Below are 13,490 nucleotides of genomic sequence, written 5' to 3' on the forward strand. Positions count from 1 at the left end.
CCACAGCATAAAGCAACTCAGGACCACGCATCCCAGTGCAACACAACACAGGATAGCATAGTGCAGTACTGCTATCCCAAGCCCCAATATACAGTGATATGAAGGGATGTCCACACAAACCCCTCTGCTCACTGAAGGCAGTGAGGCCTCATCCTCGCCAGCCACCGACAGCTCCAGGAAGTCATCAAAGTGCTGCTCTGTCCTCTCGCGGTATGAGTTTGTATCTACCCACTTTCCCCCTCACCTACGTGTGTTCTGAGGGAATTCAATAAAAGCAGAGCCCTTTCTCTACCACTACAAACAATACAACATTAAACAATGCCGCAGTACTACAGTAATACAGGCAAACTTATGAGAAACTCATCAGAAGAATGACGTTTCTCATTTGTTTGTGTTTGTTGAAATCCTGGTGCAAGACTTATTTCAATGTAGACACACAAGCATTGAATCACAGTTGATATGACCTCAACTGGAATAAAAGGCTGTTTTAGAACAAAATGGAAGACAGAAAGGTCGGGGAAAGAGGATGATACAAGTAGCCTGCTTCTCTACATTTAATTTCATGAGTATAAGGAGAATTGTCACGTCGGATGCACCAATCACAGAAAACATGTGTTAGAAATGCTGCTGAAAAGAGTGCTGTGGAATGAATATAAATCGGTGTGGTTTTATTCAGTGCGTTTGTTTTCTCATTCATCAAGATCCTCCGTGTGTCTCCATTAATAGCTCTCCAGACATTAATCAACACATGGAGTCCTAATGAATCGAAAAACATTGCTTTTCTTTTCTTTTCTTTCCCAATGCGCTCATCCCCATCATATTTCCCCCTTCACTTCTCCTTTCATGCCTTCCTGTCCACCCCCTCTGCCTTTCTCTGCCTTTGAAACTCACTCTTCGCACCTCCTGTCCTTCATTCCACTGCCTCTAGTCCTCTGCCTGCACGACCCTCTTGGCCACACCCCCATCTCTCTCAGTACTTTGATGAGGAGTAAGATGACCATGAGTACCTCTATTATTATGGGGAAACAACAGACCCCCCCCCCTCCTCTGTCCACCTCACCTCCCCCCGACCAAGGGGCCCCACTCAACAGGTAAAAACGGGAGCAAGAGAATCAAAATAGAGGGAAAGGAGGGAGAGAGAGATAGGCACAGGGAAAGAGGTGTGAAGACAAATAAGGTTCAGGCTCAGTACATGAAAAAATAATGACATCATTTTTTCTTACTGTAAAGACATCCCTTTTGTAAGTTAAATTTGTGTGTTACATTTTTTCAATATCATATTAATAAAGTTTAGGTCGCCATGCCTCTCTCCCTGCCACTCTGTTTCTCCCTACTCTCCTCTGTAATACGACCCTTCTCGTGGTGTCATTCACATGACCACTCGTCCTCTGACATCACCTCTTTACACCTCATCTATCACATTGTATTAACATTGTGTTATTAATGTTGTATTAATGTCATTTACATGCTGTCATTGTCGTATATATGAGTATGTGTAGGTATGTTTACAATGTGGGGGCACTGGGGGACCAGGTACAGCACACACATCTCTCTCCCTTATTCTCTGGCCACACTGCCCCTCTCTCCCTTATTCTCCGTCCCATTGCCCCTCTCTCCCTTATTCTCTGTCCCACTCCCCCTCTCTCCCTTATTCTCTGTCCCACTGCCCCTTTCTCCCTTATTCTCTGTCCCACTGCCCCTTTCACCCTTATTCTCTGTCCCACTGCCCCTTTCTCCCTTATTCTCTGTCCCACTGCCCCTTTCTCCCTTATTCTCTGTCCCACTGCCCCTTTCTCCCTTATTCTCTGTCCCACTGCCCCTTTCACCCTTATTCTCTGTCCCACTGCCCCTTTCTCCCTTATTCTCTGTCCCACTGCCCCTTTCTCCCTTATTCTCTGTCCCACTGCCCCTTTCTCCCTTATTCTCTGTCCCACTGCCCCTTTCTCCCTTAATCTCTGTCCCACTGCCCCTTTCTCCCTTAATCTCTGTCCCACTGCCCCTTTCTCCCTTATTCTCTGGCCCACTGCCCCTTTCTCCCTTATTCTCTGTCCCACTGCCCCTTTCTCCCTTATTCTCTGGCCACACTGGGCCGGACCAACTGTCAAGAGAAGGAAGGGAAATAAATGAATACAAAACAATGGACTTTATATATTTTGCTATCATTTTTTGCAATTGCTCATATGATTATTACCCTCAACTTGGAAATAACAACTTAATTAATGCAGTACATGTTTTGTATGAAAGTAGGCATTAAAAGGTAGACATACATCATATCACTGGGTCTGAGTCTCAGTTTGAGTCTCAATTATGACAAAACAACAGAGCAATTGTACAAAATGACTAGCTGAGGATAAGGAAGGATTATTCAACTCAGACAGCAGTGGGTGAGAAAGGGCTGTCATGTAGTATCAGATGTGTCTGTATTAACATCATTTGCATGTCAGATTCTTTCTGGGATTAACCACTGCATTTCTGCTTTTCATGTGTATAAATGTTACTGCATGCTTCCACATATTTGACTTTTGTAATCGGTCTACCTGTCTTCTGGTCAATATAAGGTATCAATGTGTCTGTCCCCCTGTACATCCATGATTATGCATTTCCCCTGGATCTGGCATAAATATGCCCCTGTCTGTCCATTTGTCTGTCAATCTCTCTGTGCCTCAGTTTAACTGTCTGTCTAAATACCTGTGTTTTTCAATGTCCCTTTTCTGTTGTCTATATCTCATTATGTGTAATATACATGTTTCCCACAGCATGTCCAATGAGCTATTCTCTACATATATGCACACACACTGTACATATCTTTGTATTTGCCTGAATTTGAATATATCGATTCCCATCTGTGTATTTTCTTCACTTGTTAAAATATCAGATCACTCCCCAGTAAAACAAACTTTTGTTCGCCTGACACCCAATGCTGCTGCTTCTCTGTGGCTATGAGCTCACAGCTCTCTCGCAGTTGGACGGCTCAGTGCATCAGAGGCTACAGCTTTACCTGACCATTACATCCCCAGTGCCTCCGCAAGCCACAGGCTCCATTTGTCATTAGCACAGAGATGCTGCTTTTTTAATATGGAGAATGGCATTACTGGAGAGATCAGCATCCATTGCACTGTACGAGCTGAGTATTAGGCTACATAATGTATTACATTGACTTCCAAAAATATAATTCTACACTGTCCCCTGTTGTAATTTAAGTCTTGTCATTGGCACATAGCACCATTCCTACCTTGCTCCGATTAGTCAAGGTTTCAATTGGCTTTAAAATGCTCAGTTCCCATCTTTCCAGTGCTACATTGAAACAACTTTTCTTTATAGGAACTGTAAAGCACCTTTGCCCACTTTCTGCTGTATCCAGTAATGCCAGAACAGTCTCAGTAAATCACCCAAGCCTAAGCCATCTTTAAATCACTGTCTCAAAACATCCACCTTTGTCTTTCTCTCTCCATCTATCCATCCCCTGTGCTTTCATCCCTTCCCACCCCCCAATGTATCTCTCTACCTCTCCTCTCTCAACACCCACCCTCACAAACTACAACACAACACAACCGACACGCATGCACAACAGAAGGGTGCCAATGGCAATGCTGACAAACGCAAACCCTTGGTAGTTAAGGTTGACAAACCTATAGTCGTTAAGGCGGACAAACCTGTAGTCGTTGAGGCAGACAAACCTATAGTCGTTAAGGCGGACAAACCTATAGTCGTTAAGGCGGACAAACCTATAGTCGTTAAGGCGACCAAACCTATCGTCGTTAAGGCGACCAAACCTATCGTTGTTAAGGCGGCCAAACCTATCGTCGTTAAGGCGGCCAAACCTATCGTCGTTAAGGCAGAAAAACCTGTAGTCGTTAAGGCGGCCAAACCTATAGTCGTTAAGGCTCCCAAACCTGTAGTAGTTAAGTCGGCAAAACCTGCCTCAACCAAACCTGCGAAAGCAGAGCATGCTAAGCTTGAGGCCACAGCCAAACCAGCTAAAGCCGTACCTGCTGCCACCAAGCCCAGCAAAGCCAAGCTTTACCCGGCCAAACCAGCCAAAGCCAAACCTACTGCAATTGAAGTCCTCCTGAACAAGATCAAACCCACTACAGTCACACCAGTGGCCAAGCCCACACCTGCTGCGAAAAAAGGTGAAAAAAAAGTAATTGGCAAACCTATAGTTGAGAAGAAAGTAAATGGTGAGGCCAAAATCAATGGCAATGCCAAACCTATAGTTGAGAAGAAAGTAAATGGTAATTCCAAGGTCAATGGCAAACCTGTAGTTGAGACGAAACTAAATGGTGAGGCCAAAGTTAATGGTAAAACCGCTGAGGATAAGAAAGTGAGTGGTAAAGGCAATGGTAAAACCGCTGAGGATAAGAAAGTGAGTGGTAAAGGCAATGGTAAAACCGCTGAGGATAAGAAAGTGAGTGGTAACGGCAACGGTAAAACCGCTGAGGATAAGAAAGTGAGTGGTAACGGCAATGGTAAAACCGCTGAGGATAAGAAAGTGAGTGGTAACGGCAATGGTAAAACCGCTGAGGATAAGAAAGTGAGTGGTAACGGCAATGGTAAAACCGCTGAGGATAAGAAAGTGAGTGGTAACGGCAATGGTAAAACCGCTGAGGATAAGAAAGTGAGTGGTAACGGCAATGGTAAAACCGCTGAGGATAAGAAAGTGAGTGGTAACGGCAACGGTAAAACCGCTGAGGATAAGAAAGTGAGTGGTAACGGCAAAAGCGCCAGTGACAAAAAAGCTAATGGCAAAACCGAAGCAGCAAAACATGAAACCACTAAAGCCCAGCCCAAAAAAGACGTCGCTAAAGTTAAAGTAGAAAAAACTGTGGTCAGCAAAGTGAAACCAGCAAAATCAGAAACTAAAGTAGTGGTAGCAAAAACTGAAGTCAAAGTTAAAGTAGTAAAAACCGAGGTCACAAAGTTTAAGGAAGCGAAAACCGAGATCACTAAAGTCAAACCAAGAGAGTCAGTTGTCGTCAAAGTTCCTCCCTTCCTCAAACCTGCACTGAAGAAAGAGCTGCCAAGCCCAGAACCTGCTTCCCCGAAGCCAGAGAGAACCAAGGTGGTGCTTGATGTAAATAACGTCAAATCGATGACCCAAAAAATGCCTCCCTTCGGCAAGACTGCATACAGTGGGACCGTCGTCCCTGTGCCGGAAAAACCGAAGACGAAAACGGGCAACGGTTATCAACAGGTACAAACAAAGAGCCCATGGTGGCAGTCCAGAGCTGTATCTTCCAGCTATCCCTTCTGGGAACCAGGTCGTTCTCCATCCAGATTCTACTGCAAATGTCTGTTCAACAAGCTTGTAGTTCTACTTTAAACATATGATAATTTTAGTGCCTCGTTTTAGGCGTAAAGAGTTTATACTTTTTTAGACTCACTTCTCAAATGATTTTGGTAAACCATTTTCATACAACGATACATACCTTCACTATGGGTATGTTACGTACATAGATTACAGTGATACAGAAAAGCTGTGACTCTTATTTGTTTCAGACTCATATCTATATAAGACGTAACTGTTTTATACTTGTCCTGAATGATTCATATCATTTACAAATCGTGGATGTAACACCTATAAAGCTAAAACTGCACAGTTAAACGCAACTGACGAATTTGCATTCGTTGGGACTGCAATTCATTTTTCGACTCAACCACTAACAAGCTATAGAATTGAGTGTGAAAAACCTAGCTAGGTGGTGGACTGCCTGGTCCTCAGAAAGGAAGTTGGCTCATACCAACCTGGACCCTCTCCTCCGTTTACATATCATATGATCAATATGGTGGTGAGAACCTATATGATATTAGCGGTGTAACAGACTGTCGTATTGACGCATGGCTACCTGTACAGTCTCCTCTCCGTTTCCTGACAAACTCCCCTTCAAAGCTCCTGAAACTCAGAACCTGTTCACACGGGGCCTGTTGTTGTCTTCTTTTCGTCATTGAGTGGCGCGCTAGTGAAGGGATTGACCTGTGTGCATGCGTCTCTTACACAGACAAAGGGAGACATAAAACATATGTACCCACACAATCTGTAGACAATACAACACAACTTTTCCTGTTTCTCTCTCTCTCTCTCTCTCTCTCTCTCTCTCTCTCTCTCTCCTCTCCTCTCAAACGTGGGTTCTCTCGAAGACGTGTCCCCCCGTCTTGATCATATTGGAGTGAAATATGAGTGAAGCAGTCTCACAGAAGCTAAGCACGCTAAACATGCTTAGGTATCAGTTCAACTCCACTCTGTGCACGTCGTAGACCTCTGGCTCAGTTACTATTAACATGCAAGTCGAATTGAGATGGGCGAGTATGTCAATGTAATGAAGCTCTGAGATGGTTAAAAAAAAATATATATATATATATATATATATATATGTCAAAGCCATATGTATTACAGTTATCAGATAAGTGTGTACTGATTTGAAAAACGAGTAAGTATTTAGTTATTGTGAATGTCTGCTCTGAGGTTATTTGGAACTTGTTTGAACTTGTTCTGTGAGGCTGCTTTTTGTGGTTGAAACTTTTTCACGTGTCTCTGGTTAAAGTCTTTCCCACTTCATAGAGGAGACCAAACAAAGTATGCATCCACTATTAATAACAGTGATAATCCATCTCTCCAGGAGTGGTCAAGTTGAGGCCTTCTCCAACCTTCTGACATCAGCAGAAGAGCAGACTTGACCTAATGAACCTATCGTGGCTTTGTGGCTCTTTTTTTTTTTTCCAGACAACGTTTTTCAGGAATACAATAAATACATTTTAGCATGGACCGTTCCTAAATCTTGCGGATGGCAACATTTCTAGTCATCAAGATTTTTTGAACTGCTAAAATGTATTTCTAGCTCAAAGTGACATTTCTAAACTTTGAAAACATGTTTTGCCAGAGAACTCTTTGGCAAAACTATTTGATGTTTGCCTTTTTTACCTGACAAACATCCCCTGTAATGTGTCTCATCTTTTCTTTAAACACATCAGTCATAATACTGACCATCTTAAAACTAACCACCCTTTCTCATTCAAACCCGCCTACCTCCACCCTGGTCCCCCCCCCCCACCCACCTCTTCTTGCCCTGACCAATCAGGATGTAGAAACTGAAAATTCTGAGGCTGGCCACACCCCTACAGAGACGGATTATTATTACGAGGAGGCAGTCCTACAGCCAGCGAGTGAGGTGATTGGTCAAGAAGGGACGACTGGCCAGGTAAACCGCACATAGCAAAACAGTGGGAGAAGACGCCATCGATATCACACTAGTTCAAAACACTCCCCGGCTAAAGTCAATACAACATGAATTATTAGATACTGTTATATACTTCCTAGTAATCTCTGTGGAGGTGAGCCCAGCCATCCGGTAGTGCAACAAAGTGGTATAACAGGTTGTCACGCACCATAACACTCTTACCCATTTTGTTGCCACCAGAGCCATGAGACATGCCACCCTTTTTCAAAGAGGAATGCAAATCACATTCATTTTGGCGTATCAAACATTTTCATGTGGCTCTCATTTCCCCTAACCCAAGATCAATTTTTTGTTTGTTCTCATATCAATATTCTAATTTGATAACACACTTAGTCTTGAAATAAGAACAACAGTCTTGAGAAAATGGAAGTCGCGTACGAATGTTTGATATACACTGCGGAGGAATGGATATCATGCATTCTTGTTTGACCGCATACGGGAGCTGCATTTTGTTGAGAGAATTATAGTGGCTATCCTCAGCCCTATCAGCCAGACTGTGTGACTCTTTCCTCACAGTTCTGTTGTATGTGTTCTCTTTATTTTATATGAATCGTTTCATTTTTTAAAATTATCTTCAAAGAAGAAATGGTAAATCATTGGAAAAATGTTTCTGAGATTTGTTTTCTATTGAGAAATAAATTGGTTACTTTTATTTCAATAGCCAGCATTCTATTCAGTCATTTGTATCTATGTGATCAATGTTGGACCTGTTACATCATGTTTTACATAACCAGCAGTGGTAAGTTGAATAGGGAAAAGTAACATAGTAACAGCTTTGCATAATAGCAGCTGCTTTTGTTTTCACAAAGTGCGGGGGGGGGGCTTCACCTCATTCTTGTGTGTGTGTGTCAGTGAGTCTTGTACACTAAAATATTAGTATATTGCTACCCAACTTTTAATATCCATTGTGTAGAATGGCCTCTTAAAATATGTAAAACTGCCGAGGTAAAGAATTGTGAAATTACCATCACCACTTTTATTTCCCTCACACACTCAATTTTGATAATGTTAGTATATTGCTAGCCCACAATTATTCTGCTTCCTTTTCAATTAACTCAATCATTAGACACAAACACACAAGCTGGTGATAAACCCTAGAAGCTTTGGTGGAAACATGCCATTATAATACGTTTAAGAATAAACACAAATATGCCTACATTTGTAAGAGATGATGGCTTCAAAGGGCCAGAAGGCCCATAATGAAAATTGTGGCAATATTAATGGAGCATGAATGGACCTTAAGCTTTCCATGCTTTGGTGAGGAAATTTCTGGAAGAACTGGCTGTTCCTTTGATGTCCACCAGGTGTCACTATGCTCTATGTCCCTCTGTCAGTGTCTGTGTTTTGTAAAAGGTAAGACTTACCACACTCTCTGGCGTCTCCTTTTCTCCCGGTATCTCTCTGCTTCTTCATCTATCATTTACTGTCACTTTACTTTTCGTCAATGTCTTGGATTTCTTTTCTATGATCTTTTTCCTCTTCCTGTCTGTCTCTCTTTCTCGATCTCTCTCTTTGCTCTTTTTCTCTCTGTTGGCACCTCCATTCCGTCATCGCTCTGCCCCAGGTGGAGGAGACATTGGTGGCAGAGGAGGTAGATTTGGCCAAGGCAGGGGGTGAGGTCGAGGCCTTTACTGAGGAGTATGTGACTGGAGACCTGGGTATGAAGGAATACGACTATTCCTACAAGGACTACAACGAGCCTCTGCCCGAAGGAGAGACTGACGGCTACATGGGCCCCGCCCTGTCCGCTGTGACAGACGAGGGAGGCGTAAGTCACTGCGCTTCCACCAAATCTTTCTTTCAATCCTAGCAGGAGCTGAAATAGGATTTGTGTATACTCGGTGTATACTCTAGTTAGTATGCATACACAAAGAGGTACTAAAGGCGCAGCAAATGATCTGGCTCGGATCTCATTTGTTTTTAATGCCTGTCTATGTGTATGTCTCCATTTGGACTTGCTATTTAGCTTGAGGTTATAGGTCGCCCTGAGGGAAGGATGCCCAGAAGACTTTTTAGTGAGGAGAGTTGATAAAAGTTGGCGCCCAACGAGGGTCTGGTCCCTTTAGAGTACTCTTAAGATTACATAGTATTTCGGACATAAAACAGGTGAACTTTATTGCTTCTACAACCTTGTAAATAGCAATATTTCTGGCGACCATTTTATGATTCAAACCCACTCTGCTCATTTGCCTTTTGGTAGGAAAGACCACAGTATATACAGTATTCTGTCTGTACTGAATGTATCTCTCATTAATACTATGTTGTGTATGTGATATTATCAACCCAGAACACATCCTTTGCCGGTATGTTTTCTGTAACTTGGTGATGAGCCATTGATTTGTCCAGTTTGATAAGGAGCTACAAAATGTCCTATGAAACTATGCCTTTTGAGAAATGGTTAACCTCTAAAATAGTTCCCTTGCTTTTACAAACAAACGCTACAACACCGCATTTCTCCAAGGCCGTGCCATAGAACAATTTTGAGCTACCTTTGGGTGACGTGGGAATCAACTGTTATTCGTGTATTTGCTTTTAGGACTATTTCCTACCCCTGTGATTATTTCTACCTCAACCTGTTGGCTACACGCCATGTCGGCAGGTTTGACCAAAGCTCTTGGTGGAGTGTGTGTCGGGTCTGTAGGCATATGCATTGACTGTGCTGTATTGTGGGTTACATGTGTGTTTTCCTCAGGCCTCAGTGAGTGCCGTAAAAGGAGAGAAGGGAGAGCCTGCTGTCCTTGAGCCTGTGAGTTGCCATTTACGTTGTCGTTTCGTTGTTATAGCTACTCCTGTGCACTGTGACCTCCTCATCTACAGGGGGCACCACGACATTCAGTAGTCAACGTACGTTTCACAAGAAACAGTTTAGCTGTCCCAAACACTGAGTTACCACAAGGCCAGAGGATTCCCCGAATTTCCTGTGGATGGAATTGATATGCAAATAAGTAGCAACGTCTGACATTGAAATACCACCACTGTCTCTCAGTCCCCCATGTTTTACATTCTTCACAGGGTATGTTGATTGAGGGACCTCCGGGACCAGAGGGACAAGCAGTAAGTGCATTTCATCCACCTCTTTCTACTGAAATGCGTCTCATAGAATAGAATACCTTTATGTACTGTACTTATCCCAAACTTTTCTTCTTCTCCCTTAGGGTCTCCCCGGACCTAATGGCCCATCTGGCCCTCCTGGCTCTGTTGGTGATCCTGGCGAGAGGGTGAGTTTTTATTTAACCTTTATTTAACTAGGCAAGTCACTTAAGAACACATTCTTATTTACAATGACGGCCTGCCCCCGGCCAAACCCGGACGACACTGGGCCAATTGTGCGCCGCCGTATGAGACTCCCAATCACGGTATTCTATTGTGATACAGCCTGGATTCTAACCATGTGATGCAGTGCCTTAGACCGCTGCCCCACTCGGGAGTCCTACTTTACCTACTATCTAATGTATATCTGTGTTTCTGAACAAGTTAACCTTGATGTATTGTTTGTCTATGGCTTTAGTTGTCTTGTTGTGGTGGTTGACTGTGCTGTGCTGGTATCTCCTCCTGTAGGGAATCCCTGGAAAGTCTGGTATCCCCGGTGCCGATGGCGTCCCTGGCCCCCCCGGAACGTCTGTCATGCTGCCCGTGAGTGAACGACTGATGCCCGTCTGGCAATCATCCCTACGGCCCTCTTACGTTCTTTCTTTCCCCTTTCGTTTCCATACATTCTCTCTCTCTCTCTCTCTCTCTCTCTCTCTCTCTCTCTCTCTCTCTCTCTCTCTCTCTCTCTCTCTCTCTGTTGTCTTTGAACAGTCTTAATCTTTATTCTGTTCTTCATCAGTTTGTTTCTTTCTCAGACTCCAGTACTGAGTCATAAGGTTGAAGATGACAAACTGCCTTAATTGGGAATAAGTGTATTTTTTCTCTCTCTGTAGTTCCGTTTTGGAAGCAGTGGAGGAGACAAGGGTCCCATGGTCTCAGCACAGGAAGCCCAGGCTCAGGCCATTCTGTCTCAGGCCAGGGTGAGGGATGAGAGTTCAACACTGTCCGTCACAATGGTTTATCACACAGCTTTAGCACGCACTACAAAAACACCCACCGAATGATTTAACGAACACAACATAAGACAACATGCAGGTTGAATGCGATCTCTTTCGGGTCAGTGTTCTTAAGCGCAGATCTCATGTGTTCAAAATGGTCTGAGTAATGGCTAAGGGCTGACGTGGCCTCTTGTTGTTACTCCTTTCTCTTAGCTGGCTCTGAAGGGACCACCCGGACCAATGGGCTACACTGGACGCACAGGACCTCTGGTGTGTACCGTCACATTTCCTCCAATCACAGTCTGTCGATGTATCATAAGAATATTGACTGTGTGTAGATGGTCCCCAGATCACCACGGGGATAAAGTAAACAGAGTGACTGGGCTATTTGATTGACGTCTGTGTGTCCCTCCGCAATAATGGTTGTTTCTGTTCTATGTCAGGGTACCCCTGGAAGTTCTGGTCTGAAGGGTGAGAGTGGGGATCCTGGGCCTCAGGTAAAGAGATATTCATCCCACAACCACGTCTGTGGACATTTCTTCCCCCTATATCTGACTCATACCACAGATTGGCTTTATACAGGTACCTTTACACCACTGTAGTGCTGGTCAGTTGCGAAGAGACGGTTGTTTTCCCTCAACTGTAATGTAGTAAGAGAGACTATTTCTCTTCATGTGTTTATTATCGATACTCAATTCAGACAGGCTTTCATCACAGACATCTATTGTTTTTTTCAGGGCCCCAGAGGACCACAGGGTTTGAGCGGCCCTCTCGGCAAATCAGGAAGAAGAGTAAGTGAGCGCAATCTGATCTCCATTACTGTATTTATGAATCCGCCCGAAATGGCACGCTATATTCCCTATAGGCCCCTGTCAAAAGTAGTGCACTAAATAGGGAATAAGGTGCCTTTTCGGACACGCACTGCCCACATTCCAGTGTTGATACGAGCATGCTAGTTGTATGCATGCCCAATACATTGCTTCACACTAAATGGTATGCTATGTCTACAGGCATGCAGATTAGAATAAACGCGAATGCAGTGACAATAGATGTGATTGTGTGGTTCCCTCTATCTCCCCTCAGGGTCGTGCTGGAGCTGATGGCGCCAGAGGCATGCCAGGAGAGGGCGGGCCTAAGGTAAGCTCTCAGCTGCTTCTGTTGTCGTAAACATCATCTGTTCTTCCCGATTCTGTTCTACGACCTCACGTAAGTTCTCTGAAACGGTCAGTATGGCCTCGACTTTGCATGCGTGTTGCTTTTGAATCGTTGTTCAGGTCACATGAATCATTTTCCATTCTCAGTGCGGATTTCATTTGATGCTCTGGCTTACTGCTGCGCCTTGAACATGCCGCGGTACTGTGTTGTCGATAGGATTCGGCCAACAGCCGCACACATTCTTTCCGTTTTCTCCACCCCCTGACTCGACGTGTCTGTCTCCCGCAGGGGGACCGTGGTTTCGACGGCCTGCCTGGATTGCCCGGAGACAAAGGACACAGGGTGAGTTCACGGTCGAAGGTCAACCCAGCACACCACCGTAGACACATGGTTAGAGGCCTCGTCAAAGAGAGTTTGAGTATCACATTAAATGAAATCGTGTTGCAGCAAGGGACCGGGAAAACCAAGCCACTCCATCTGGAACTATTGTGACTGAACATGACTCGTGGTTATTTCCCAGGAAGGAAGACTCTGTCCTATCGACGGAAACAGAGTGGAATCGAAGTGTGATAAAGCATGCTGACGTTTTAATTGTTCTTCCTCCCTCTCAATTCCACCATTTTAGGGTGATACTGGAGGATTGGGACCCCTAGGAGGTCCTGGAGAGGACGGAGAGAGGGTAAGTAGTTAGGCGAAACATCAGACATTGACCTATCAGTCCCATGTCTCCATAGAGATCTATACAACTATGAGTCTATCAGCCTAGAACTACAGTAGAGTGGTCACTGAACCTAGAACCACACACACACTGCATCTACATTTCTACATTTCTCACCGTGGTCTTTTAACATGACCCCATTGATCCTTCAAACTCCTTCCTCCTTCCTCACATCCTGTCTCTATCATTCACCTTTTGTGTGTGTGTGTGTGTTGTTTCCAGGGAGACGACGGAGACATCGGACCGAGAGGACTTCCAGGTGAACCCGTGAGTGTATTTCTGACGCTACCGTTGACATCGGTTCCGTCTCACTACCATCACCGTTCACATTTTTGGGATAATAGTGTGTGTATT

At 44.2% G+C, this 13,490-nt stretch overlaps 1 protein-coding gene across 5 annotated transcripts in view; it reads left to right on the top strand.

Annotated features, from left to right (window-relative positions):
* LOC118397680 (collagen alpha-2(XI) chain-like) overlaps nt 1-13,490 on the top strand; it is a 57,921-nt gene that overhangs the window by 27,814 nt on the left and 16,617 nt on the right. For 2 of the 5 annotated variants that reach the window (XM_052470430.1, XM_052470429.1), the window contains exons 6-20: nt 3,572-5,194; nt 7,077-7,196; nt 8,800-9,003; nt 9,928-9,981; nt 10,248-10,289; nt 10,391-10,453; nt 10,794-10,868; nt 11,159-11,245; nt 11,477-11,533; nt 11,707-11,760; nt 12,001-12,054; nt 12,347-12,400; nt 12,707-12,760; nt 13,044-13,097; nt 13,359-13,403. In XM_052470430.1, the coding sequence (XP_052326390.1) occupies nt 3,572-5,194; nt 7,077-7,196; nt 8,800-9,003; nt 9,928-9,981; nt 10,248-10,289; nt 10,391-10,453; nt 10,794-10,868; nt 11,159-11,245; nt 11,477-11,533; nt 11,707-11,760; nt 12,001-12,054; nt 12,347-12,400; nt 12,707-12,760; nt 13,044-13,097; nt 13,359-13,403 (2,640 nt within the window). The remainder of the gene's footprint in view (nt 1-3,571; nt 5,195-7,076; nt 7,197-8,799; nt 9,004-9,927; nt 9,982-10,247; nt 10,290-10,390; nt 10,454-10,793; nt 10,869-11,158; nt 11,246-11,476; nt 11,534-11,706; nt 11,761-12,000; nt 12,055-12,346; nt 12,401-12,706; nt 12,761-13,043; nt 13,098-13,358; nt 13,404-13,490) is intronic. The other 3 variants (XM_052470431.1, XM_052470432.1, XM_052470433.1) reach the window with 3 other exon arrangements.

The sequence above is a fragment of the Oncorhynchus keta genome, chromosome 19 (assembly GCF_023373465.1).
Source record: "Oncorhynchus keta strain PuntledgeMale-10-30-2019 chromosome 19, Oket_V2, whole genome shotgun sequence".
In the NCBI taxonomy this organism is placed as follows: Eukaryota; Metazoa; Chordata; class Actinopteri; order Salmoniformes; family Salmonidae; genus Oncorhynchus; species Oncorhynchus keta.